General features: G+C 39.0%; 1 protein-coding gene across 6 annotated transcripts in view; it reads right to left on the reverse strand.

The window, feature by feature from the left end:
• Window positions 1–661: 661 nt before the first annotated feature.
• PKN2 (protein kinase N2) overlaps window positions 662–27,952 on the reverse strand; it is a 121,325-nt gene continuing 94,034 nt past the window's right edge. For 5 of the 6 annotated variants that reach the window (XM_050962119.1, XM_050962116.1, XM_050962114.1 and 2 more), the window contains 14 exons: window positions 23,171–23,314; window positions 22,947–23,022; window positions 22,463–22,637; window positions 22,066–22,195; window positions 21,428–21,564; window positions 21,252–21,324; window positions 21,080–21,171; window positions 16,737–16,913; window positions 15,943–16,005; window positions 15,515–15,591; window positions 12,955–13,097; window positions 11,079–11,186; window positions 3,202–3,282; window positions 662–3,121 (listed from right to left, as the gene is read on the reverse strand). In XM_050962119.1, coding sequence (XP_050818076.1) covers window positions 2,918–3,121; window positions 3,202–3,282; window positions 11,079–11,186; window positions 12,955–13,097; window positions 15,515–15,591; window positions 15,943–16,005; window positions 16,737–16,913; window positions 21,080–21,171; window positions 21,252–21,324; window positions 21,428–21,564; window positions 22,066–22,195; window positions 22,463–22,637; window positions 22,947–23,022; window positions 23,171–23,314 — 1,680 coding nt within the window. In that variant the 3' untranslated portion in view covers window positions 662–2,917. The remainder of the gene's footprint in view (window positions 3,122–3,201; window positions 3,283–11,078; window positions 11,187–12,954; window positions 13,098–15,514; window positions 15,592–15,942; window positions 16,006–16,736; window positions 16,914–21,079; window positions 21,172–21,251; window positions 21,325–21,427; window positions 21,565–22,065; window positions 22,196–22,462; window positions 22,638–22,946; window positions 23,023–23,170; window positions 23,315–27,952) is intronic. The other variant, XM_050962117.1, reaches the window with a different exon arrangement.

Consider the following 27,952-nt stretch of genomic DNA (forward strand, 5'->3'; position numbering starts at 1 on the left):
CTACTCTGGTCCTCTCGGTGCTCTCTGGAAAGGAGGGGCTTTTTAGGTTCAGAATGTAACCCATGGTCCAGCTTATAGAGGCACCTGTTTAGGAAAGAATGAAATAGTACATCACATGATGCACATGCTCTCTATCAGCCCAATTAGTGAAGGGGCAGGCTTCTTGTACCACATCATCAATAACTTGGACATTTAGATTTAAAGTAGCTTATAGACACCTATAGCAGCACATGAGCAATGCCTACTGCCTTCATAATAATTAAAACATAAGTGAAAAGTTGCCACAGCTTATTAAAATGAACAATGGTAAAGTTTGGCTTTGCTTAGTCAGGAATCAACCATGTATAACACTAGTTCCTATTAATTTAAAAACAAGATCTTTAAATACTATCCATCATCCCTGTTAACATTAAGCTATTATAAAGGGTGCTTTTACACAGATGGTCATATTAGCCTCCATAGGAGTGCATACCAGTATAAAGCAAGCAGCAGTTAGCAATAAAGGTTATACCAAAAAGTTTAGAGTTTTTTTTTTTCCTAAGTACCCTCTCCCTTAGGGTGGACAAATATCAAATTCAGAAAGATATCTGTGAGGGGAAAAGTGAAATATGTAAGTAAGTCACTACACAGTCAACCAGTAAAATCATATTTGGGACACAAGTTACAAACTACTTAAACTTTAATTTGTGATATTAATGACTGCAAAACACTTAGAATGACATTGTTAAAGGCACATTTCATTTTAATGCATAGTGTACCATTCTAAAATATCCTAATTTCCTTACAAAGTGCTTGAGCAGCCACACACAGATAAAGTATAGCAAAATATATTTACAATCTAGTTTAAAATCTTAATCTGCCTAAAAATAACTTTAAAAAACTACAGAGATAAAATTAGTGCTTTCTTTCAGCTTAACTGTGTGAACATACCCTGCCCTAACTTTTTTTTAGTGATTTACTTAGATGAAAAAATTCTGTACAAGATGTAGTTACAAAAAGGTATTTCCCAGGGTGCTTTTAAAAATTCTAAGCATCCTCTTTTAGACACTTTTCTATATATATATTGGAGCCCAAAAGGGTGAACAGACTGTACCTCAAAAGTGTTTAGTGTTAAATTTGTTTCTTTCCCATCTCAAAGAATCAACATCTTGAAACAAGTTAATTATATTGTTCCCACTTTAAGACCTTCATTTAATAAACCAAAAACATGATTTCTATATTCTGTTCTGTTACCATTCTTCCTTTTTGCCTAAAAGGAAACTGTCTTAGACCTGAATAATGTATATCAACCCATTTTCTCCCATAGGCCTCTTGGTTCAGGACTTGTGATATTTAGTGTTCTAACCAACAGTCATTTACTTACAAAAGGTTCACTTTTCAAAAGTGACACCTTGGAGTTGCACTACTCCATTCTTTGGAGATCAACATGGTTTGTGTTTCTTATATTTTATTTGGAATATTTAATTCCACAATCTGCACTCATTTGACTTTGGCTTCTTACAGTCTTTGCAAACAATTTTCTCTCCAGGGACCAGGATGAACCTACAAGAAGTAAGCACATGATCAACTATAAATGTTGTTAGTGAGTTAAGGAAAACACTGGAAACTTGTTTTCCAAGAGTGGCTGTTTACCTAGAGAACACTGACAGCCAAAAATAGGTGGTTGACTGAGCTTAAAGCGCACACAGTATCTGGTCTAAACTATTTTTTAACTTTTGAGGTACAGTTTTTAGTGTTGAGGTTTATAAAATATACACTTATCAAAAATATTTATACATTCTGTTACAACATATTGCTTTTACCCTCAGTAATTGCCAATCGAAGTTCTGGAATTCAGTGGCCCAAAATGTATATAAATGTTAGTCTATTAACAGAGTTCTATGATGTGTTCACATGGCCACTGTGCAAAATTCATGAAGTGGTACAATTAAATTACATGCCTGCAACTGAGAATGCCTGCAACCTCCAAATATACATGTTCACAGCATGTATACACTGAAAATCTTTGTTTTCTAAAGATATGATATATAGTAGACAAGATGAACTAGATATCTAAGTATGGTATGATTAACTTAAGATTTGTCCAATTAGTGGAAAAAGGCTTGGATTTCAAGAGGACAGAAGTGGATGGACTTGGGAACACATACACTATTGATAAGACTGAACAGACATTCTTACTACATTCTTCGTATCTGCTGAGTCTTTTTCCCCCCTCTTCCTGCTTCAAGGCAAAACTGTTTGGCAAGTGGCTTTGGTAAACTTTTAGGACTTGTCTTGTTTTTATGGAAGCACTTTTACTGTTCTCACAAAGGCAAGGCATTTAACACTTTTTTCTAATAAATACCATAGAAAATTTACAAAACAAGGCATCAGTTCTTAATTTCCATTATTTTAGAACTCAAGCTGAAAGTGTGCATAAGTCTAAAATTAAACTTTTGGACATTACAGTAATTTAAAAAAAACTGACCATTTGCCTTCTCCAGATAAAATCATATTCTCAAATGTCAATAGCACCCCAAACTTCTATTTTAACATGTCTGAATAAAGTTAAATGGTTATCAATTTAGCTCAGAATCTGTCCCCCCAACACCCCACTTAAGGCATGTATTTTACAATTATCTGCTGTAGAAAAGTAACAATTACAGTACAGATCCAAGTGTGTCCATGTGAGAGCTTAATGTGGCCTGTATTCACCAACTCAGCTTAAAAACTCTATAGAAACTGCTTTCCAGTGCTCAGATCAAAGTATGACAAGGAGGCCACTCTTCACAAGAGTATTAAAAACAGTACGTTAAAGAATCTTCATGTGAATAAAAATCAGAAGCTACAGGTGGCACAGAGAGCAATTGAAGGGCCGGTATTCTTCTGAGAGGCATTCTTGTGAGCCAGTTAGCTATGATTTCACAGTGTCTAGAAATTAACACCAATCAGCAATGTAATCAAAATCTCTGAACGTTTCCTGCTCTTCTTCTGAAAGTATCCGTGGTTCCCGGGGTGGAGTGAGAATAGGTGTTTCTGAGGTAAATTCATCATCAAAATTACTAACGTCTTCTCTTCCTCTAATGGTGGGTACAAAAGGGGGCTTGACTTTCTTAGCCAGCAAAGCATTCCAATCTATTACCTGTAAAACAATCAATTGTTGGTTAGTTTCCTGCCTCGCTGAGAATTAATGTTTTACAAACGACACTAACTTTTACATACCCGGAAGAAGTGATGCTTTTTCACATCCTCAGCATCTTTCTCACCAGCTCCAAGGCGCCGCTCTGGATTTCTTCGTAGCAGCTAACAAAACATTTTGAAGATCTTAGCACTCAAATTTGGGGGAAAAATATATAATAGGTAGCTGATGCTACAGACCAAAGGAGCAAGGAGATTAGATTTACTGGAAAAGCATTCGCAGAAGAGGCAGAGAAACTCTCTAAAACTGTGCTTAATTTCTTTACAAATTGTAAAATTTACATAAGCTTTCATCTTTTTCCTACCTGGGAGAAAGTGGGTCCTTACAGCATCCATATTTCTCCACCCACCCCATTTCACAGCACTCAGTTTTGTCGGAAAAGGCTGAAAACTGCTTCATGCTATGCCATAGAAGGACATTAGAGGGAAATGTGAGATACTTCCAGTCACTGCAGACCCTAGAAACTAAATTCTGATCTCCATGTAGAAGCATGTTACACTATAAATGGGCCCATAAGCCAACAATCGTGTGTGTGTGTGTTAAGGTTCTAATAAAACAAAACCAAAGAACAGTAACATACCACACTCCTCCATGGCCTGAACAGAACGGAACGAGTTAAAACTAAAAGGATAACTAATATCTGACGTATCTTTAACAGGCAAGTCCTAACATCAGGTCCTGAGTGATCACATGGGAAAACTCTGCTCCTGCCAGTAAGTGTCTTCCCCAAGTGTCCAGTTTGCAGTGACTATGCTGTAAGGCCCATCTCTTTCACTGGGCTATGGACAGATCAGCAGCATAGAAATAAGAAAAGTTTCAATGGACAGCAATGGCTTGGATAACCCACCATCTAAAAGCAGTATTAGCCACTGAGGGGAAGGAGTGCAGAGGTACTATTTCTATATAATTTCATAAGCTAACCAGCATCTTTTTGTCCATGAAGTCACCATAGCATGAATGAAATGAATGCTAATGGGCACTTATGACTTCCTTTGCAACTTTCCATAATAAGTAATTTCATCCACCTTGGACTGGACTTGCAAGGCTTCTGTTCCATTCCTTACAACCTGTGTATTGAACAAAAAGGAAGTCCCATTTCCTGGACATGTATTAATGAAGCTAAATGCAAAGTAAGATCACATTTACAAGATGTGAGGGGACTATATCCTAGAAAGACTTGACTCTGAAAAGGACCTAGGGGATCATGGTGGATAACCAATTGAACGTGCGCTCTCCAATGGGATACTGTGACTAAGAAAATTAATGCAACTCTTGGATGTATAAACTGGCCTATAGAATAGTAGTAAGGTGGTGCTATTATCTTTGTATACAGCACTAATGAGACTATTACTGGAATTGTGTGTCTAAGATCTAGTGTTCAGACTTCAGGAAGGATACTGAAAAATTGGAAAAGGTTCAGTGAAGAGCAATAAAAACAATCAGTCTGGTAAACCAACCTTACAGTCAGTCTAAAGAACCACCATCTTTTTATCTTAAAGAGATGGTTAAGACATGACTTGATCACTGTCAGTAAGTACCTGGAGGATTTCTGGTAAGACAGCAGACAAAGGCATAGCGATCTATCTTGTTGAATGGAAGCTACACAAACTTGAAATAAAGAAACAACTATATTTAAGCAGTGAAAATAATTGGCCATTTGAACAATTTATCAAGGAAAAAGTGTTAGATTTTCCATCACGTCTGAAAAGACATCTAATCTTGATTTAAAGACCAGAAGATATGTGGTAGTTCAAACAGAAGTTATTGGGCTTGACACAGGAATTCTTAGGTGAAATTCTATGGTTTGTGTGTTATGTAGGAGGTCAGACTATATTATCACACTGGTCCTTCCTGGCTTTAAAAATCTATGAAGAGGTGCTGTGAAGCAATTAAAAAAATTAACCGCAATTAATCGTGCAATTAAAAATATTTTTGGATGTTTTCTACATTTTAAATATTCATTACAATTACAATACAGAATACAAAGTGTACAGTGCTCACTTTATAATTTTTTATTACAAGTATTTGCATGGTAAAAAAAAATAATATTTTTCAGTTTGCCTAATACAAGTACTGTAGTGCAATCTTTTTATCATGAAAGCTGAATTTAAAAATGTAGACTTATGTACAAAAAATGCATTCAAAAATAAAACAATGTAAAATGTTAGAGCCTGCAAGTCCACTCAGTCATTTCTTGTTCAGCCAAGCGCTTAAACAAGTTTGTTTATATTTGCAGGAGATAATGTTGCCCGCTTCTTGTTTACAATGTGAACTGAAAGTGAGAACAGGTGTTCTCATGGCACTGTTGTAGCTGGCGTTGCAAGATATTTACGTGCCAGATGAGCTAACGAGTCATATGTCCCTTCATGCTTCAACCACCATTCCAAGGGGCCTGTGTCCATTTGCAAGCGCTGGTGTCAGTGCTTGCAACGGTTCTGGTGCTGGTTGCTTTTCCAGTTCCGGTTTTGGGACTGGAGGCACTGTGGCTGTTGCAGTCGTTGGCAGGGGATCCAGTCCACCACCACTGTCTGGGTCTCTGGTAACACAGACGGGGCCCTTGTGGATGGCTCAGGAACAGGGATGGGTCTGGAAGCTTACCTGGCTTGGCTGCGTGTAACCATTCCCACCCTCTTGGCCCGCTTCATCTGGTTGGCCAAGTCTTCCCCCAGTAGCATGGGGATGGGATAATTGTCATAGACTGCAAAAGTCCACATTCCTGACCAGCCTTTTTACTGGACAGGCAGTTCAGCTGTAGGCAAGCCTACAGATTTTGACATGAAGGGGTAAATTGTCACTTGGGCCTCTGGGTTGATGAACTTGGGGTCCACTAAGGATTGGTGGATAGCTGACACTTGTGCCCTCGTGTCTCTCCATGCGATAATCTTTTTTCCACCCACTCTCAAAGTTTCCCTTCGCTCTGAGGGTATTTGAGAGGCATCTGGGCCTGGGGATCTTTGGTGTGATGGTGGTGTGATGAACTGCACTCGGTTGCGGTTCTTGGGGCAGTTGGCCTTTATATGTCCCAGTTCATTACATTTAAAGCATCACCCAGCTGACTGGTCACTGAGCCAAAGTGGGTTGCTGGAGACTGGTGAGGTGGGAGAATATGGAGTCTGGGGCTTTCCTTGGGTGGGAGGTGGGGTCTTGGGTTGCCCTCGGGAATAGGGTTTATTGTCTGTGTGCCCCCTATGATATTCATTCCCCTTGACAGTAGCTTTTTTCTTTTCTGCCACTTCCACCCATCTGGCTCCAATCTCCCCCGCCTCGGTTACAGTTTTGGGCTTCCCATCTAGGATGTACCTTTCTATTTCCTCAGGAACACCCTCTAAGAACTGCTCCAGTTGTATTAGGAGGGACAGCTCGTCCGGAGATTTAACATTTGCTCCTGATATCCAGGCATCATAATTCCTTCCAATCTGGTAGGCGTGTCGGGTGAATGACACATCGGGTTTCCACCTTACGGCTCTGAACCACCGACGGGCAAGCTGAGGGGTTAGCCCCATTCTGATTCTGGCCTTCGTTTGAAAAAGTTTATAGTTGTTCATGTGTTCCTTAGGCATTTCAGCCGCCACCTCTGCTAAGGGTCCACTGAGCTGTGGCCTCAGCTCTATCATGTACTGGTCTTCAGAGATGATGTACCCATGGCAGGTCCTTTCAGAATTTTCTAAGAAGGCCTCAGTGTCATCACCTGCCTTGTAGGTGGGAAATGTCCTGGGATGGAGAACAGTACCTGGAGAAGGGCTGGTAGGGTTGGCTGGAACATCTGGCTTAGTCTTTGCTACTTCCAGTTCATGCTTTCTCTCTGTCTCCCCACTCTTTTGTTGTCTTTCTATCTCTCTCCTGTGGGCCGCCTCTATGGCTTTTTCTTCTCTTTCTCTCAGCTCCATCTCTTATCTCTCTCTCTCTCTCTTTCATTTCTATCTCTTTTTGTTTCCTCTCCATGTCTCTCCTGTGGTCCGCTTCTTTGGCTTGTTCTTCTGCATCCAGTCTTGCCCGTTCCTTGGAACTCATTGTTCCTGCTTTCTTGTGCTGGCTGTGCCCTCTGCAGCTTATTGCCTGGAATGCTGCAGCTCAGGGTTGCTTGGTTACAGAACCTTCCTAACTATCTATGCCCGAAGAGTTAGAAAGAAAAAAAAACAATTCATTTGCAAATGCGTTTTGCTGGTGTCTGCTGGCTCACAGTTTGCCACCTTTTTAACAAAGACCTTTGTTAAAGAACTTAACACCTATGCCTTCAGGCTACCTTCCTCAGCCAGAAAGGAGAGAAGAAAAAAATTATTCACTGGCTTTAGTTTTAAAGCCCACTCCTCTCAACCAGCTTTCAAGCAGCTAGCAGAGAGAGAAAAAAAAATCCTACTGGCTTTTGCTTTTAAACTCAACCCCCTCTCAGACTGCCTTCCAAGCAGTTAGAAAAGAGGAGAAAAAAAAAAAACTCACTGGCTTTTGGGTCCTAGACTTCCCAACGCTGCACACCATGTCAAGGTCTTATTCCCACTTTGAACTTTAGCATCCAGAAAGTGGGGACCTGCATGTACCCCTCTAAGCTCAATTCCTAACTTAGATCTGATAACGCTGCCACCAACCAAAAATATAGTGTTTTGGTACACTTTCTGTCCCCCAAAAACCTTCCCTGGGGAACCCAAGACCCAAATCCCTTGGGTCTTAAAACAGAGAAATAAACCATTCCCCCTCCTTTCCCCCTCCCAGATTTTCCCCTCCCTGGGTTACCCGGAGAGATCACTGTGATTCAACTCCTTGAATCTTAAAACAGAGAGAAATTAACCTTTCCTCCCCCTTTCTTTCCCCCCACCAATCCCTGGTGAGTCCAGACCCAATTGCACAAGAAAAAAAAAAAAATCAGATTCTTAAAAAAGAAAGCTTTTAATAAAAGAAAGTTTTTACTTTTTCTATCTCTGTAAAATCAAGATGGAAAATGTTTACAGGGTCTCAGCTTTACATAGACCAGAGGGACTCCCTCCCCGCTAGCCTAAGTATAAGTTACAGCAAACAGAGGTTAAATATCCTTTCAGCAAAATACACATTTGCAAATCAAGGAAACAAATATAAAGACTAATTCGTCTCCTATCTAGTACTTGCTATTTAGAACATGATAGACTGTTTCAGAGAGATTGGAGAAAATTGGTTGCATGTCTGGCTCCTCTTAATCCCAAGAGAGAACAAAGAACAACCCAAAAGCACAAAACAAAGACTTCCCTCCACCAAGATTTGAAAGTATCTTGTCCCTCGATTGGTCCTCTGGTCAGGTGTCAGCCAGGTTCACTGAGCTTCGTAACCCTTTACAGGTAAAAGAGACATTAACCCTTAACTATCTGTTTATGACACTGGCATTGCAAGATATTTACGTGCCAGATGCGCTAACGAGTCATATGTCCCTTCATGCTTCAACCACCATTCCAGGGGACATGCGTCCATGCTGATGACAGGTCTGCTCAATAACAATCCAAAGCAGTGCGGACTGACGCATGTTCATTTTCATTATCTGAGTCAGATGCCACCAGTAAAAGGTTGATTTTCTTTTTTGGTGGTTCATGTTCTGTAGTTTCTGCATTGGAGTGTTGCTCTTTTAAGACTTCTGAAAGCATGCTCCACACCTCATCCCTCTCAGAATTTGGAAGTCACTTCAGATTGTTAAACCTTGGGTCAAGTGCTGTAGCTATCTTTAGAAATCTTACATTGGTACCTTTTTTTTTGCATTTTGTCAAATCAGCAGTGAAAGTGTTCTTAAAACAAACAACATGTGCTGGGTCATCATCTGAGACTTCTATAACATGAAATATATGGCAGAATGCGGGCAAAACAGAGCAGGGGTCCTACAATTCCCTGCCAAGGAGTTCAGTCACAACTGTAATTCATGCATTTTTTTTTTAAATGAGTGTCATCAGCATGGAAATGTGTCCTCTGAAATGGTGGCTGAAACATGAAGGGGAATATGTATGTTTAGCATATCTGACACGTAAAGACCTTGCAATGTCAGCCAGAAAAGTGCCATGCAAATGCCTGTTATCATTTTCAGGTGACATCGTAAATAAGCGTGCAGCATTATCTCCTGTAAATGTAAACAAACTTGTTTGCCTTAGCGATTGGCTGAACAAGAAGTAGGACTGAGTGGACTTGTAGGCTGTGAAGTTTTACACTTTGTTTTTGAGTGCCGTTATGTAACAAACAAACAAAAAAATCGACGTTTGTAAGTTACACTTTCACAGCAAAGAGGTTGCACTACAGTACTTGTATGAGGTGAATTGAAAAATACTATTTATTTGGTTTATTGTTTTTACAGTGCAAATATTATAAAAATATATACTTTGATTTCAATTACAACACAATACAATATATGAAAATGCAGAAAAACATGCAAAATATTTAATAAATTTCAATTGATATTATATTGTTTTACTGTGCGATTAAAACTGTGATTAATCTTTTTAATCACAATTCATTTTTTAAAAGTTAATTGCATGACTTAACTGCGATTAATCGACAGCCCTACTATGGAGGATTGGGAACTGCTTGGATGTATTTTATTGCCCTAATACTGTAGGAGAATAGCCAAGCCTCCTGGGGATGTAACTATCTGGTATAGACAATAGGGATGAAGTGAAGTGCCCAGCTTCAGACTGGAAGATCCTGTAACGCAATCTTAAATAGTGCAGTCTTCCTTTACTGCTGTATTGGATTGGAGTTCTCTTCCTCTTAGTAAGAGATTATCTAAATAGGGTCAGTTTAAATCTAGTGCATTTGGAAAAGATTTAAATATAGATGTCAATAGTTTAGGTTGAGTCCTATGACTCTGTACAGTATGCTTTATCCAGAAATTGAAACATTTTAAGTGTAAGATTTAAAGGAACAAAGCTCTGTAATCACATTTCAAGAGATAACTGACAGGGGCTTTTTAATCTGCTGTATATAATTTCTTTCCTTCAGTTTTAAGGTTAAATATTTGTTAGCAAAATTATCTTCTGTCCTTCCTAAACAGTGAAATAATTTAGCATCTCAGAAGGAAGATAAATGAAATAACCCAATTCACCAGAAGGGGTGATCTAATGACCTAAGCATTCTGTTTGAAACACAAAATTGCATGCATTGTCTACTCAGGTACTGTACTGGAATCTGTTTTCTGAGATTAATTTGAGCAAAATAAAGTTCATTTAGCACATTTTCTGGATGAAAAGTAATAGTCCTGTCTGTTCTATGTGGACATTGCCAATACAATGGGGTTTTTCTTAAGAATTTGCCCTGGTGTGTCTGGCCAAAATTCTGATACTATTGGAAAGCACACTGTATATTAGTTGAGCATATGGCTGCACCCTTTAGCCTAAGGTATTTCACTTATGCTGTGTCTATACAATTGTGCACCTTCTCCCATTCTTATGGGAAGAGACTTTAGATGTAGTGTGTGTGGTATTTCCAACCCCTAACAGAACAAAATGTGAAAATCCCAAAATCTCTTCTTAGCATAGAACACTCATGTGGTAGTACTGAGCTACCCTGTGAGTCACTGGGAAGGTGTTTTGTTTGTCTGGTTCCTTTTGTATCTAAATGTGGATGGGAAAGAATGGGTCTACAAAAAATTGTGTCAGTGTTAAGAGAATAATAAAAAGTTTAAATAATTACATAAATGTAATGTAAGACGTTTTAATGAATGTAGAGAATGTAAATAAATGTAAATAATAAATGTAAATAATAGTCAAACACTTAAGTTTCATGTTAGACCATGATGCTGATTTTAAAAAGTAACATTAGTGAAGCAGTTCTGAAACCAATCTGATGAAAACAATGTCAACTGTAATGCAGGCACTTAAATTTCTTAAACTCCCCTCTTCAAGGAAAACAATTAGACAACAAAAAAATGAAAATATTTCACTGTTTACTATAATCTTACCCTTCTCATTATAGAGATGGCTTCTGTAGAAAGGAACCGTGGATATCTTACTTCATCATTTACAATACTGTCAAAAACCTCTTCTTCATCATCTCCAGGGAAGGGTGACTATGATAAAGTAGTTAAACAAACAAAAAACTCTCTCATATTTTTGGAAGCTAAATTTTAAAATCAACCTATGTTTCTAAAGAATCTAAAGCAATTTGTTGCTGCTGCCGTATTTAAGATAAAGCAAAAAGGAGAACAATTGCCTTATTTCCCATTCAGTTGCCAGTTTAGAGTTAGATGTCTCAATGTGTCAAATTATTTTCCCTCTCCCTGTAGCTTTCTGAAAGGGAAAATGCGATAGTAATACTTTTTATAGACAGACAAAGCAGGTCACAAAATACTGTCCCCTTAATCATTTTTTTTAGCACACACTTATAAAATAGTTTTCCTGTGCACTGAGGCATAAATAATAAACTATCTAATGTGGTAGAGCATTTATTAGTACTTGTTTCAGGTGGCTGCCACTCCAAGGTAATGTGGTCATCCCAAATTCGTTTGGATAAAACATTTACCACATCATACCATCCAGCAGTTTTTAAACTGTGGTTTATGGATCATTGGTAGGTCATATGGTGTTGGCGCGCTTCACTTCCATTTGAAGAAACAGACTAGTTAGGGGTGAAGATGAAAAAGGACAGAAGTAGGTTGTGTGATTAACTTTTCTCTAAAAGGACAAAATGCACATGGCATTAAAGACAGCTATTAATAAATACTTCTCTATTACTATTTTTCAACTTAAGCAGTTGTATCACCTTTAAGGAGTTTTTGCAATTAGGGCAGGAGGTGAGGTAATCATCATTTATATATGCTAACATCTGTGGTGCAGAATTTCTAGGCTACTACAAAGAAAACAAATTAGATAGGACATTCACAAAAAGTGTGAAGAGTAAAATGGTGGTGTTGTAACCATGTTATGAGATATGAGGATATAAAAAGAGAGGGTAGGTGAATCTTTTATTGCACCAACTTCTGTTGGGGGAAGGAACAAGCCAGCAACAGAAATTGGTCCCAGTAAGAGATACTACCACAACTACCTTGTCTCTCAAGAGAAAAACAGTTAAGTCAAATGCTAAATAAATGTGTCTTGCTGCAAGAGCACATTACAGTTTAAGGTTGAATTCCAACTTCCATTGTAACTTTTTCCCTTCTTCAGAATTTCATGATTTTCTCCTCAAAACTGTTAAGTAGAAATTTTCCATGCTTGCATTGAGGCCAAAGTTGTGGTATATTGTTTTTTGTTTGTTTATCTAATGTTGCTTAAGAAATAAACAAAACAATTTGGTTTACAATCTTTGATCTTTAAAAAAAAAGAATCCAGTACTTTTTCATATGTTCTGATCTGAAATTGAATGCTCCAGTGTTAAAAATGGCTGATGCTAGAACTTCAACCTTGTTTTTGTAAGTCTCCCTAATACTCAGTCTAATCTGAAAATAACTGGTTAAGTGGTCTGAAAGTTATGAATGAGTAAGTATGGTATTCAGTGGTATTACACAGTTTGAAGTCAATGAGCTACGATGATTTACACCTGCTGAAGATCTGGCCTATAGCCTATGGTGTTTTCTATTCCTCTATTTTTAACAACAAGCAGCAGCTACACCTTCAAGTTTTCTCATTAAGATACCCCATAAAAATTCATACAAAATACAGGATATGGAACCAGGCCTATATGATACAATAGCTGTCAGCTTAAAAAGGTAGGACATTCTAGAATTCGAGAGACTGAGATATCAAGTTTATTTTTGTAATCATGCTCGGTTTTGTAAGCTTGCTTACCCCATAAGACTTGGAAGTGCGTATCAAATATTTTTTTGCTACAACTTTTCTTACCTCCCCAACTAGCATCTCATAGATGAGTACACCAAGACCCCACCAGTCCACAGCTCTTGTGTAGGATGTTTCTGTCAACACTTCTGGTGCAAGAAATTCTGGAGTGCCACAGAAGGTGCTTGTTCTATCTCCAAATCCCATTCCTGAAAAAATTACGATTTTCATAAGAAACAAGCCGTATTCTTACTACTCCCAAATAAACAACTGCTTCAGTCAGTAAGGGCTCCATGTTTGTGCTGATGACTTCAACAAATGAGCTCAGTTTACAAATCTTTTCCCCATTTGCCAGCTGTGCAAACAGCATCTTGGCCCTGTGCATCAAGCTGATTCTCTGTACATAACTACCGCTAATGATGATTCTGCAAGCCAAATTAGCAACTCAGTTAACACCTTGGTCATCACATTGAAGACAATGCACTTGGAGAGATGCAACAAAGTGGAACTTTGTAAACAATTCTGGTGGCACATGAAGAAATAGAACACATTTGTCATTTGCAGCACTGCAACCAGAGCAGGTAACAGAAGGAAAAAGTAGCACACACTTACTTTTGACACTCAAATAAGCAAAAACGATTAATATGTACGGTGAGATAATCTGTTGAACAAGGTTTCATTTTACATAATCATTTTTCATGGCAGAACTATACTTTAAATTATTAGGGTTTCTTCGACCAGATTCTAGCATATGATGTCAGAGAAAGTCTTGCACAGAATGTAGTTGAAGGTATACACAGTATATGAATAAGGCAATATAGCAAATCTTGGTTAAAGTTGCAATGATTATTATTTGTATTACCACAGTGCCTAGGGCCCTAGTTGTAGACCAGGCCCCTATTGTGATAGGTGCTATATGTTACACCAGTGCTGACTAATGGTATTACTGTAGACATCACTATGTATCCATGTGAGCCGCGATACTAATACTCAAGGGCATCAAGGTGGTTGGGATTGTGAAAATGTATGGGGAAAAGTGTACTACCTCTTTAAGGGACAGGCTGGAGCCAACAGCCTAGGGATAATTAAATAGGCCCTGCCACTTCCTGGGGCTGGGCTATTTAAACACACAAGTTGAGGGGAGTAGAAGCCAGGCTGGCTGCTGTGGGTGGTGCTCTCTCTCTCAGGTGCCTATAGATAAGCCTAAGCTGACTCAAAGACTTTGGTGTGAACTGTAAATTTGGAAGCCCTGAATAATAGTCCTGGTGAACTGTTCGTTGCAATGATTCCTGTCCTGAAGCCTGATTCAAAAGTGACATGGCATTCGGTTAACTTACGTTGCTTCTCCGTGCCTTGGGCTGTTAAAGTGAATCTACTGCTGCTCTGCTTGGGGAAATTAAGGTGCAGCTCATCTGCAACACCGTATCAGACCACATGGAAGCATGCATGGACTGCCCACACCTTCAGAGTGACATACAACATTCCGTCCCCCCAAACATGCTTCTGAACAATTAAACAGTACTAGTGCAGTCTTCATGCTTTTTTACCCCATGCCCATGCCCCCAAAGTGTAGGATTAGCACTATGGCAATGGCACCAAGGGCTGTTGTGGTATTAGGAGGTTATGGGTACAAACTCTGTGCCAAACTTTAAAGATGAACTGCAAAGAAAAAGAGTGATTCTCCATGTTAATAAGTATCCTATAGAGCTCGACTTTATTGAAAAATGAGGAAATCTGTCTCTCTCATTGATCTTTTACATCTATAACATGACCCTTTGTCATTTTCTAGGAAGTTTTTGTTTATAGTGGAATAGTCGCATAGCTAGTATCAAAGATATGCAAATAATTCAACTGTAATCTTTGACCTACTCCCCTCAATTTACTAAATTCCATTTCCCACATTGCTGGGACCTGGAAAGTTGTAGGACAAGTAAAGCTAGCTGGAAAAGAAGGAAACAAATCCAGTTAGATTCCACCTGGTGATGGCCATCCCTCTCCCCCACCGAGTTGTTGGACAAGGGGACACATTCCCCAATGCAGGCAGAGAATCTGAATTATGGCAGCTAGATCTGTTTGTCTCATTTGCAAGAAAGCACCTCCAGCTGCTAGATGCCAGAAGCTGACTATTAAGATGAGTGTCCCTTTGAAGATATTTCCCTATTTTGAGCTGTGCTCTATTTAGAGAGCTACTTCCACTGCACTTTGTTGTGTGAGATATTTGAAAGTTCTTGAAAGTGGGCAATGAATCAGTGAGAAGGGAACAGTGACTTGGTGTAGATGGGAAGAAAACAAATGCTTCTAGATATTATTGGATGATGCTTGTAACAGGATGAAGTAATGTTTAGCAAAATGTGATATGACTTATTGTTAACAAGCTGATATGACAAAGTAACAACCCTCTTGCGTACAGTCATTCCGACAGAAAGAAGAGAGACACTCGGGTGATCTCCCCACTGAGAGTCTTTTGCTTCCACTGTTCTCCAGCTGAGAAGATTCTAGAGATACTTTTCTACAGTGATATTTAGACAGAATAAATATGCTAGATGCTCCTACCTCCAGGATTGCTTCTCTGCTAACCATCAAGTGTAATCCCATTAAAAAAATCATTTAGAAGAAAAACAGTTACCTTCTTTGCAAAGGCCAAAGTCGGCTATTTTCACAAATCCTTCTGTATCCAGCAATAAGTTATCCAACTTCAAATCTCTAAAAAACGATATATGAAAGTATATTGGAATTACTGATGTGCCTATAGTGGTACTCAATAATAATAATAATTCACTCTAAGGTAAAAAGGTTATTTAAAAATAAAAGAGCAGTGCAATGCCCCTCTTAAATTTTAGTTACCCCTTTCCTGATTTAAAACTTCTATCAATAACTTATGGTTTACACTCATAAGTATGTCAGAACAAACTTCCTGTGCTAGCATAGAATGAAATATAACAAATAAAAAGATAATGCTTCAGGTATGCAAATCAAGGAAGAGATGAAGAAAAACAGTGTTAAGCAAGGAGAAATGGTTAAAATTCCAGTCTTGAGGAAGTATTGATTACTTACCTATAAACTATTTTGTGCTCATGTAAATACTGGAGTCCAAGAACCACACACGCAGCATAAAACCTGTTTGAATAATTAAATAAAGCTAGAATTTCAGTCCTGCTTAATTAATCGATCTGTATTTTTATTAATTACTTTCAGAAAAGTGCAGACAGTCTGCATATAGAAACTTTTCAGAGAATTTTTTCTAATGTGTGATACATGTGGAATTTTATACAATTCCAAGTCAAAGCTTTAAAATTTACCAGGAAAACGTTTAGACAAAAAGTGTCCCAACCTGTAACATGTTTTTTCTGCCTATACTGTAGTCTTCTATTGCACCCATTGCTGAAGTATCCAACACTTCCCACTGAAGCTGGAGCATTTATATCATCTTTTAATTTCAACTAACATTTTAAACAGACTACTAATTTTTCGAAACAACACTTACAAATATTACATATTTACATTTTAAGGCAATTTAGATTTAAGCATATTGGCACATAAGCTTGCATTCGGACAGCCTACAAAATGTTTTGACCATTCTAACCAAAACAGAAAATACTATTTTTATATATCTGTATCTATATCTATAAGATTTATTTTTTCTAACCAAACTGAGTTGAATGTATTTTAACAAGGCTTTAATCTTTAGTCCATTTAAGATTATTGCAGTACTCAGTGAAGTGATCCAATACACAAGCATGCAAAGGCAAGCAAAGTTGAATGTGTTGTTTTTTTTCAGCCCACTGAGACAAAACAATTTATATCAAAGCCTTTAAATATTTAATGGTATTAATGGTGTGAACACTTACACTGCTCTTGGTTCAGAAAAGACATCAGTATGAATATGCATCATCAGGTCTCCACCAGCAGCATATTCCATTACAAAGCAAACATGATCTTTGGTTTGGAAACAAGCAAAAAGGTTCACCAAAAAGGGATGCCGTACACTATTCACAGTTTCAAAAATTCGCTTTTCACACATAAGGCTGCAAAAAAAATATTTTAATAGCAAAATTTAACACTGATTGTTATATTACAAATTTCAGAACAATCAATTGACAAGACCTCCCTCATCCTCCCCCCCCCAAAAGCTTTCATAATACCTAAATCTTTTTCTGCTTCGATATGATACTCAAACACTAAACTTTCAAAGTGGAATGCAGGATTTTAACTGTACAACTTGACTGACTTTGAAGGGAGACATACGGCTAACATCTCATGAAACTCTTTGAAAGCATGCCTGTTAGAATTTCTCAGTATGCCCCCAAATTTAAATAAAATATACTATTTAAGATCAATTGATACAAATTGTACTTTGCACCTAATATTCAAAAAGTGGGAAAACAATTCCATTGCATATTTTGGGCACAGAAAGCCAAAGTATTACTCCTGGTGTCTGCTATGAAAACCATTCCACGTAGAGTCTTATAATTCAGTTGTCTTTTTCTTTCTGCATGTCATGACTATCTATGCGCACACACATATATTCTTTCATAGTGCAAAGCACCATACAGTCAAATCACAATGAACAGTAAGTAACACGAGTCACTGGCCAGCAATCTTCCTCCATATTTTGCAGTCTTCTCATAGCCTTGAGAAGTACACCATACTGTACCCTATCCAGTCAGCTGCATAGCTGAAAAACCACCACCATGGGTGCCCTTTGCCTCTGGCACCAATCCCTGCAAAATTTTCTTCAGCAATCTTCCTCCACTCCTCCAATGTCCTGCAAACTCAAGTTTTCTTTGTCTCATCATCTCGATTATATGTGTCTTCAGTTATGTTGTAAATTTGGGCGATTGTCTCCTGGCTAGTCATGAGTGAAGTATAGATAATGTGCACCAGTCCCCTATAACACTGCAATTCAAAGGCAATAAGCTTAATGTCCTGTTTCCTTAAAGTCCATGTCTCCCATACACATAAGATGCTGAAGGCAAGAGACTGCAGTAATTTCATTTTACACTTCACGGTAATATCTTCGCTTCTCCAAATGTGGCCGAGTGTCGCTGCAGCAATAGTCGTGAGTTCAATTCTATGTTGGATCACTACATGATTTTTAACATCCTTTGTGGTCATACACTACACAAACATTTGAAGTGCTCAATGCACTTCAATGATTCCTCAGATTTGGGTAGAAATATTTTCACCTTTTCAAACAGATGTCACCATTGGCTTTGAATGTTATATCTTTAGATCTAATTTCTCTGCTTCCATTGCAACTCTTTCTAGCAATTTTTGCACCTCTTCTTGTGACAATCCAATCAGGTCAATATCACTAGTGAAACACAGATGTCTGTTGGTGGATAAAAAATTAGTCATCTCCTGTAAGTTTCCACCAGTGGCTCTTCTTAATATTTCTTCAAGATAACAGGTTGAAGAGGTTCATGAATAGCAAACACCCTGGCTGGCACCTATCCTCAAGTCAAACCAACTACTTTGCTCATGTCCCACAAATACGAAAGACATCATGCTTCCATAGAGGTTTACCTTCAGCCTTATTACATTGTCACCAACTCCAATCAGCCATAGGATTTCCCAATATGCTGTCTAACGTCTTAGCAAAATCCACAAAAACTTCCATTGTTCTCCAGTACTCTCTCACATAGCATATGCAAGTTGAACATTTGCTCCACTGTACCTCTTCTGGGTCTAAAACCCCTTGTTCTTCAGTCAGAATGTTCTCTGTCTTGGCTGCAATTCTCTTCAGGATGATATGCAGCAGTATTTTGCTAGGATGTATCAATGACATTTCCACAAAACAGCTGGGTCTCCCCTTTTATGAACAGGAACTATCAGGGAGCGTGTCCAAGTCTTCCAGACGCCCAAATCACAGTGACAAGCTTATGGTATGCCTGGATGACTCTCCATCACAGTTAATTAATTCTGCTTGTATTTGTATGTTCGAGTGGGCTTTACTGCTTTTCAATGTCTACACCACATCCTCAGCTTTTTCAACTGTAGGTTGATCAGGATAAATCAAGCTCTCTTGTATAGATCTCCTCTGCCTTTTTCACTTCCAACTTAGAATTTGTTTCACTCATATTACAGAGTTCTTGGGTGAAAGGGTATTTTTCCTGCGAATAATCCTTTATGAAAGAGTTCTGATGATTTGATAGGCCTTTCTAGTGGAATTTGCTACAAAGGATTTTGTATGTGATGCACTGTTCTTCAAAGCCAAGCTTCTTTTGCCACTTTAATCAGTGAATCTTTTGCCACTTTAAATCACAATATGGGAATATTGCTCTCTCTTTTGCTTTCACCAGTCTTCCATTTTGCTCTCTGTTTCCTTCAAAGATCAAATAATCTTCTTGGTGATCCAGCTTTCTTCTTTAGGATGTGAACTCCTGGGGAAATAGCCACGTTCTCGAATGAAGCAGGAAATGTTGTATTCTATCTGACGTATGCTATGAGTGCAGAAGTCAGCAGCTTTTGTTCAGTTATCTTCTTGAATTCCACTTGTTTCATGGACTTTCAGTTTGTCAATGTTATAACACACTCTGAAGGTACTTGCGTCAGACAGACCTGAAGAAGAGCTCTGTGTGGCTCTAAAGCTTGTCTCTAACCAACAGAAGTTGGTCCAATAAAATGTATTATCTTACCTCTATGAATACACAGAACAGCTTTTGTAGAGAACTGCAAACATAATGTTCTAATTGGTTTGACATCCTAGAACCTCGACACGTATCTATCTATGTAATGTAGTTATTTCCCCACTTTTTGTATATTATACACAAGATGGACTTTTAAAATTATCGCCTTGGCCACATGGTTTGGAGAGTTCAACTAGCTACTGAACTTCTCATTGAAGTTGGACAGAATTCCCCAGTTTGTGTTTCTCTTTAACTTGAAAAAGGAAGAGTGTCATCAAGTATGTCCCCAGTTTTGCCAAACAGATCTTTGATAAAAGTTTTAGAGGATATTATGCTGCATGTGCAAATGTCTCCTTTTGAAGCCTTAAGGGACAAAAATGAGAGGAACCTCTGTTGGCTTATAACCAAATGTTATCAAATTTCTTAGACCTACATACAAATAGTTAAGTCAAAGTGACTGTCCCTCCACACAAGCTCAACTCAGTGCTTCAAGAACTGAAAGAAGCTCCTTCTGAAGCCCTTCATTCTGCTCACATATTTCCTCTCTAAATGGAGTGGTAGTAATTTGTTGGAAGAGGATGCTGGAAATTTTGTCCATCCAAGGAGTTTCACTGGGACTAAGTGGTTTGTAAAAAAAACAATAACTCTAGGATTATTTTTCCGAGTATCTCTTGAATTAATATTTTAGTGTAGAGATGATTTTCACATTCAGTTGTAAACCTCAAATTGCTATAGAATGAGATCACAACATTTATTTTGAAAGAGCAAAATCAGCCTGCAGATCCAATAAAGATGTGGTTTACTTTGGACTGCTAAGAAAGGAATGAGTTTCTAAAATCAATGAGTATGTTCATCAGATTGCCTGTATTAGAGAAACAGCTGACCATTAGTTTTAGCTATATTTCTCCTTCTGCTTGATTTTATTCTTCTCAAGGTCATGTTTATTTCCTGGACTCTGAAATTATAGGTTTTTTTAAACGTAAGAATAGTGACCTGGAATTCAGGGGTTTTTTTTAACCTTATCATTTCGATGTTTGGGCAATGACTGCTGAGGTAACATTCCTCAATATAGTAAGCTCCGACCATACCATAATGGCCCTACCCCATGGTAGGGTAATTTATGTGTTCTCTCCCAAATAAAAAAGGAGACTAGTTACACTCAGGAGATCAACAGACTAAGATGAAAGCCTCTAGTAACACTAATTCCTGTGTGTTAGGTTTCCCTTTACCTGCCAATATAAATATGAACTTAACAGTTCTTGACTGATACAAAACTCATGAAAATCAAATTTGCAGCTACAATGGGAAATTTCTCTTTCTACTGAAGTCACTTGAGAATATTTCATATGTATAACCACAATACTACTGTTTAATTAAATACAACTGGACTGAGAAACAAATACCTTACATGAGAATTCCTCTGCTAAATACAATCTGAACTCTCACTCTGGGCTCAGTAACATTACTCCGTTAAAGTCTATGATCATTTACAACCCAGTCACTATTTCCTGCAGAGGAAAAAATATACATCATCATGTATTAGTTACTTTCTTGAAACTGACCTGTCTACTTCATCACGAGCAACAATGTCTCCTTTCTTTAACGCTTTAATAGCAAACATCTCATTTGTGTTTTTGTATTCAGCCAGCAGCACCTGAAAGAGTAGATAAGTGATTTATTCAAACAGGTGAGTTTTTCTTTTTTGAATACACTTTTAGTCATCAAAAAATTTACCTTTCCAAAATGACCTCTACCCAGTACAGCACAACACCTAAAGTCTTGCAGACTAAACTGAAATCTTTGTGTTCTGTAAAACAGCAATGAATGTAACAAGTTACAGAAAACTTCAAGTCAGGGTTAACAACAAAACATATAGTCAAAAGAACCAAAAAACCTAGTGTGTTTTTTACCTTCTCTCTTCAGGCTCTCGTATGTTGGTACTCTTTATGTCTGTGTGTGGATTTTCAGGGTCACAAATTATTTCAGCTTGGAGTTTTGAAACACTACTCTCTCTCTCATTTTCAAAATCAAAAGTAGCTTCTGCAACCTGTGAAATATGTACAAGAAACAGAAATCTGAAGATTTAGAAAATGAGACTGCTGAAGAATGAAGAAATGTACTATATTTAAGGGAAGTGAAGTAAAACATATTGCAAAACTTCAACTGTGTGAAATTAAAAATACCAATTAGCCTAAAATACTATATTTACTGACAGGCCTCTGTTAAATCCTATTCTTCTAAAGTCATTCCACTCTTTGTGAATACTAACACACATCTCTATAAATCGCAGGAATTGGGTTTTGGGCCTATAAAGCTACCAGTAGGAAAACAGTGTGACAAACACTTAAAAACCATGGAAAAAGGCCAATCTCTATAGCCAGTATTAAAACATAACGTGTAATTATGCACACCAATTGTAGCGTTCTCTATTTAAAACAGAAGGAAATAAATGCATTGTAACTACAAAATGTTGTAACACAAATATTAAATATTTGATTAAAAACGTGACATGCTATGCAACACTTTATGACTAGTTTAAATGTCCTGCCTGAATGGGTGTATCTGGTCCCTTTTTCTCAGATGAAGAGTCACATATTTCTCCAAGGGACGATGCACGGGGTGGAGCAGGCGGAGGTTCAGGTTCAAGTTCAAAGTCCAGTTTGGCTACAGGCGAGTCACTTACAGAAAAACAAATCCACTCTGAGTACAATGGAGACTGTTTCACTAGTATTAAAAATACTTAAAAAAAACCTGTTTTAATCTGTTTTTAGAAAATCTTACTTTTTCCTTTTTTAAATAAATACAACAAATGGATGTCCAACTAGAAAATGTCAAGGTTTAAATTTTGTAGAATAAATAAGGAAGATTTTTCATTTACATGAGTAAATAAGAATTGCACCATTACTTTTGTATGTAAATCTGGCTCCAAAATCTTAGATATTTACCTAGCTGACCGTGCTAGTTCAGGAATGCATGTATCAACCACTGGCACTGTAGCAGGCACAGAAGCTTGAGGGCTGAAGGTACCAGAATGATTTACTGTAGGAATAGCCCTTCTCACCAGCCTTCCCCAAGTGGCAATATTAATATTCATTTGAGGAGCTCTGAGAAATGTTTTGCCTGTAGATATTGTGAATAAAGAAAATAGAGCACAAGTAATTTCTTTACATATCACCAAAAGCTATAATTAAAATTCATCAGTTTATAATTTATGGAGAACAAACTGAAGTTGTCATGTTCCTTAGCAATTTTCAACGATTTACCATTAAACGCTACTGCATAATTCTAAACAACATTTCTGAATGTAATATTAAAGATTTAACTATCACTAACTTTATTTGCAATTATATTTTAGGACTGTGCATAAAAACATGCAAAAACTACATTTTTAGTTTTATAATTTAATTTTAATTCGTAATAAATTGTTACCTTGTTGTTTTGAAAAAATTTTCTTCTGTCTCTGGAGTTTTGGTCTTCTTTCAATAACTGGATTAAAAAATGTAACCTGCAGTTCAGATAATTTGTATATTACAATTCCACTTTCAGAATATAATGCATTCTTAAGAGTTTATTAAAAGCCATTTAAAATATTCTGCAATTTAATTATTTCAAATGTGGTTGAGTTTTTGCATTAAGTAAGTTTTTGCTCTTACCTCTGCAAATAGAGTACCCTGTGGTTCAAGATAGAGACACATGCCATGTCGCTGGTTGTCTAAGAAATCTTCTAATCTCAGAAACTTCACGGCGCACAGAGACCTCCAATCACGCCAATAAACTGAAATTTCTAGTTCACGTGACTACAATGGTAAACAAAAGAAGTGTTACTTACTAGTTGCCTCTGTGCAGTCATACTTACGGGATCTAGCTCCTCTAGTGTTGAGGTGGAGATCTGTATACAAAAGCTGGGGATGCAGGAGCACTCTCACATTAGGATGATGTAATTGGCTCAGTCTACATAAAGGAGTGCACCCTCCCTTCCACCTTAAGTCACCTCAGCTTCTCCTCCTTAGCCTCTAAGGCAGAGGTGAAGCTGCGTGCACAGTGTGAATGCAGGGGCAACTCTTGAAGAATAACAGCTACCACTAAATAACCATTCTTTTTTCTACTAGTGTCTCTGTGCATGATTAGCGAGCAGCGTCCCCATCAGAGGATGGTGGGTGAGGATATCTAGGCAAAAATGGGCTGCTCCACCATCTTACCAGATTGAGCACTGGACTGCAATGCCAAGTCCATACTTTTTAAGTAAACCTTGCTGATTCATCAGAACTCTATGTTGCTGACTTGCAAATCTTTGCAACAGGCACCTGTCTCAGACAAGCTACAAAGGCAGGTGTGGCCTTAGTAGAGTATCTTCAAGTCAAGAGGCACTGGTTTCCTTGCAAAGGAGTAACACTACTCAATACACCCCTTAATTCAGTCTGAAAGAATTACATTATTAATAGGTCTCCCCTTTCTCCAGTAACAAATCTGTTAGATTTTAGGAAAGACTTAATCCTTTCTAGGTAATAGCACACTGCTCTTTTTATGTGTTAAGGGATGCAAGTGGGACTCGTTTTGGTGAACATGGCATTAGGGTAAGTAAACGGAGGACAACATAAAATGACAGATGGAAGTCTAGGAGTCCCATAGTGTAGTTATATCTAGACATGACATCTTGGTAATTTGCCATTTGTAAACCTAAAGAGATGGAATAATAGGCTTTCCTCCCAACAGCATTCAGTCTATGCTCCTCTCCGTCCAAGGGTTCAGACAGGGACCCTTTTAAGAATCTACAGAGGGATATTGTAACAAAACTGGTGATCCCTCAAGGCACAAAACATACAAGACTAGCCCTTTTTGAAACTGGGAATGAGGGCAGAGAGCCAAATGTCCTTTGCTGAATTGAGTAGTCATGGAAAAATAGGAAATGTGACATTATCTTTTGTCTGCCATTCCATGATGTCAAAAGAGAATCAGATGACTCTGGTGCTGAAACCTGTCTGACACTAAAGAGTGTCAGCCATTCTCCCCATCAGCTCTTGAAACCACTTCAGTCCATCTCTACTCCTGATGAACGAAGTCCCAATTTATCCATCAGGGTGTTGGTATAGTCCCTTATGAGGGACTCCTCCATTTTCCCTAAAGGAGCTTCCTCCCAGGCATGCCACCCTTCTTGAGGCAGCAAAGATGCTAGTGCTGACAGTTGCTCATCACAGCTATTCCAACTCAGACATGGCTGTCCTCAAAGGCAGCGGTGCCAGAAATGAGGCTAAGCCTGGGAAAGCTGTCTGCTCCAATGGAGCTGTCTCCTTTGACAGGAAAGGTCAATGTGATTGCCAGTGTCAAAGTGGGTGCCATGCTGGTTTTGGTAGCATCAAGCAAAATCTTCACTGATGCCTGAACGTAGGGCCACACCAACAGCTGAAGGGGGCCCTTGTATAAGGTCTTTCCAGGCAGATAGGGCTTTTGGTCAAGGTGAAGGTGGAGGAGAAGAAGAAAGTTCACACTGTTACAAAGGCTACTTGTTAGGAGTAATTCACAGAGCAAGAGTCAATGGTGTAAAAATAGTTTGATATATATGTATGCTATTTGTGGGACAGTTTAACACACTTCAATACTTTGTATAAAATTATAATTTCAGAAAAAAATTTAGACACTAACTGCTACCCATAAATACCTGGTATATTACATCTCAGTCACTGGGTGGCCTGTGGTCATTTGAGCAATTCTGCATAGTAACTCTAGAACCAGGTATGTGTTTGCAGAGTATTTTGTGGCTCACACGGGGTAAATTCTAAGTTTTCAACTAACTGGAACTGTTGATACATCCTGCTACGTAAGACCCCAATCTCAGTAATTTTTCCATCCTATGTGCTTGTTATGAAAGATGCTACCAAAAGTAAAGAGCAATACTTCACAAAATAACAACAACACTTTATGGAATTAGTTATAGCAATAGACAGCAGGACAAACTGGTGTATGGTAATAAACTGAAATAAACAATGGTAGTGTGACAAAGTTCCTCCTCTACCTTGGTGGGTCCTGCGCTTATTGGTGGATTTGCTCGCCTCACAGACTTACCCTGGGGGTCAGGAAACAGCCTAGAGACCTTCCCCTCCGGTAGAAGCCACAGTCCAGGTCAATTCCTCCTGTGTTTGACCAGGAGCTGGGAGGTTTGGGGGGAGCTCGGCCCCGCCCTCTACTCTGGGTTCCAGCCCAGGGCCCTGTGGACTGCAGCTGTCTAGAGTACCTCCTGGTACAGCTGCGCGACAGCTACAACTCCCTGGACTACTTCCCCATAGCCTCCTCCCAATACCTTCTTTGTCCTCACCATCAGACCTTCCGCCTCATGTCTGATAACACTTGTACTTCTCAGTCCTCCAGCAGTACGCCTACTCACTCTCAGCTTCTTGTGCCTCTTGTTCCCAGTTCCTTGCGCGCACACTTCCTCTCCTCTGGCTCCCCCATCCCTGACTGGAGCAAGCCCTTTTATAGCATCAGAGGGGCCTTAATTAGAGTCAGGTGCTTAACAGCCTCACCTGACTCTTAGCAGGTTAATTGGAGTCAGGTGTTCTCATTAGCCTGGAGCAGCCCCTGCTCTGGTCACTCATGGAACAGAAAACTGCTTATCCAGTGGCCAGTAAATCTCCCTTTTACTACTCTGCTGTTCCCAACTGGCCTGGGTCTATCACAGTAGCTATGTTTTAAAAGCAACAATGGAAGAGGGAGAAGACATGTAAGTATAAGGATATGATGATTAGTGGTGTTTATTCTCAAGGCTAAATATGACTCTTGGTAACCAAGACCACAGGGCCCCATATATAAACCATACTACTTCTGTTTTCAGAGTATGCAGTCTGGATTGTCCCAATGGGGGCAAATCTGCCCGTTTCCTAATAGGAAGGAATTCACTTTTAGCTTCAGAAAGGGGGAACCACAAATCAGCAAAACTGAAGACTCCCTTTGGAATATATCTCAGAGGGAACATTTGAGGCAAATCAATCTGAAAATTAACCCCAATTTATTTCGGAGCCTAACTTTAGGGTTTTGTTTTTTGCTTTTTGTTTTTTAAAAGGTCTTGGTATATATACACAAAACCACACAGATTCAAGTACAAAGTAAAGCTTAATTAGGCCTCAAAACATTAAATGGACAAAAAGAAAGGGTAAAGAAATGTGAAGCATGCAATCCTGTTCTATACTTGTTTCCTAAGAATTACATGTAGGAGATAAAATTGTTCTGAAACTTCACAAGTGCTTCCACCAATTTGTGTGAATTCTGTTTATATTCATGAAGATGTAGAATTACCAGCTGTCTACTTTTAGATAGTACATGGACGAACATTGTGGAAGTTTCCACATCTGAATTGTATTCTGTAACACCTGCACTATGGTCCCAGACACGTCAAACAAAATTATCAGTCTTGTTCAGGTTTTCCAAACTGTGTAAGACCTAAGCAAAGCATCCATCATTTTGGGCTAGGATGAGCCTAAATATTTTTATCTGAGACCATTAGCAGTGGCTAATGGCTGAGAGAAATCCCTGCCTCTAAATGCAGTCCTTCTCTCGGACCTGACAGAAAAGGAGTGCACCAAGGTGGACCTCTGGGACTGGTGGTAAGCCCATGGGTCCAGAAAGGCCCCTGGGTTGGCATCTGAGCTGGTACCTGCCACTGTGGTGGCCACGGGACCAGGGGAATGGTTTGGGTCATCCCAGCTGACTGTGAGTGCCGGTGGCTATGGGGCCCATCGCTGTCAGGGTTCGGTGCTAGGGTCTCAGAGTTAATGGTGCCTACTGTTGAACTGGAGGGGCGGTACGGTCTTGCACTGGTTTCCCTCCCTTGGGCTCACATTCTCCTGTGTGGGAAGGGGAGCACCCCCTATGAGTCTTCCTGTGCTGCTTCTTCCGGACAGTAGACTGTGAGCGGTGCCAAGACTGATACTGCGTCATGCTCAGCATAAGGAAATGCCGGTGCCGAGGGTCTCTGCTCCCAGAGTCCTTCCTCGGCACCTTCTGGACCAAAGCCAGCGTGCTGCGCACCAACACTGAGGAGCCCGGTGCCGTGTCCAGAGGTCAACTCAGACTGAGGGAAGAGAGCTGCTTCTATTAACAGCAACTTTAGTCTGTGATCCCTCTCCTCCTTTGTGCAGGAGCAAAAGCTCCTACAGATCTTGCACCTGTCTGCTTGATAGGACTCCCCCACCAAGCACGTTAGACAAGCCAAGTGCAGGTTGGCCTTTGGGATAGGCTTCTGGCAAACTCTGCATGGCTTAAAGCCCTGGATCCAAGGCATGCCCCAGGCCCAGGAGAGGGATGGAGAAGCGGGGGAGGAAAACACCCCCCAGTACCCCAAGTCCAGTCTAACTAACTACAACAATTCTTAAAACTATCTTTAACTATTTACAGAACATATGCTAGAGGATCACTCATTGAAGATGAAAGATGAAACAGTCCAA

This window comes from Gopherus flavomarginatus, chromosome 7, assembly GCF_025201925.1.
Source record: "Gopherus flavomarginatus isolate rGopFla2 chromosome 7, rGopFla2.mat.asm, whole genome shotgun sequence".
NCBI lineage: Eukaryota > Metazoa > Chordata > Testudines > Testudinidae > Gopherus > Gopherus flavomarginatus.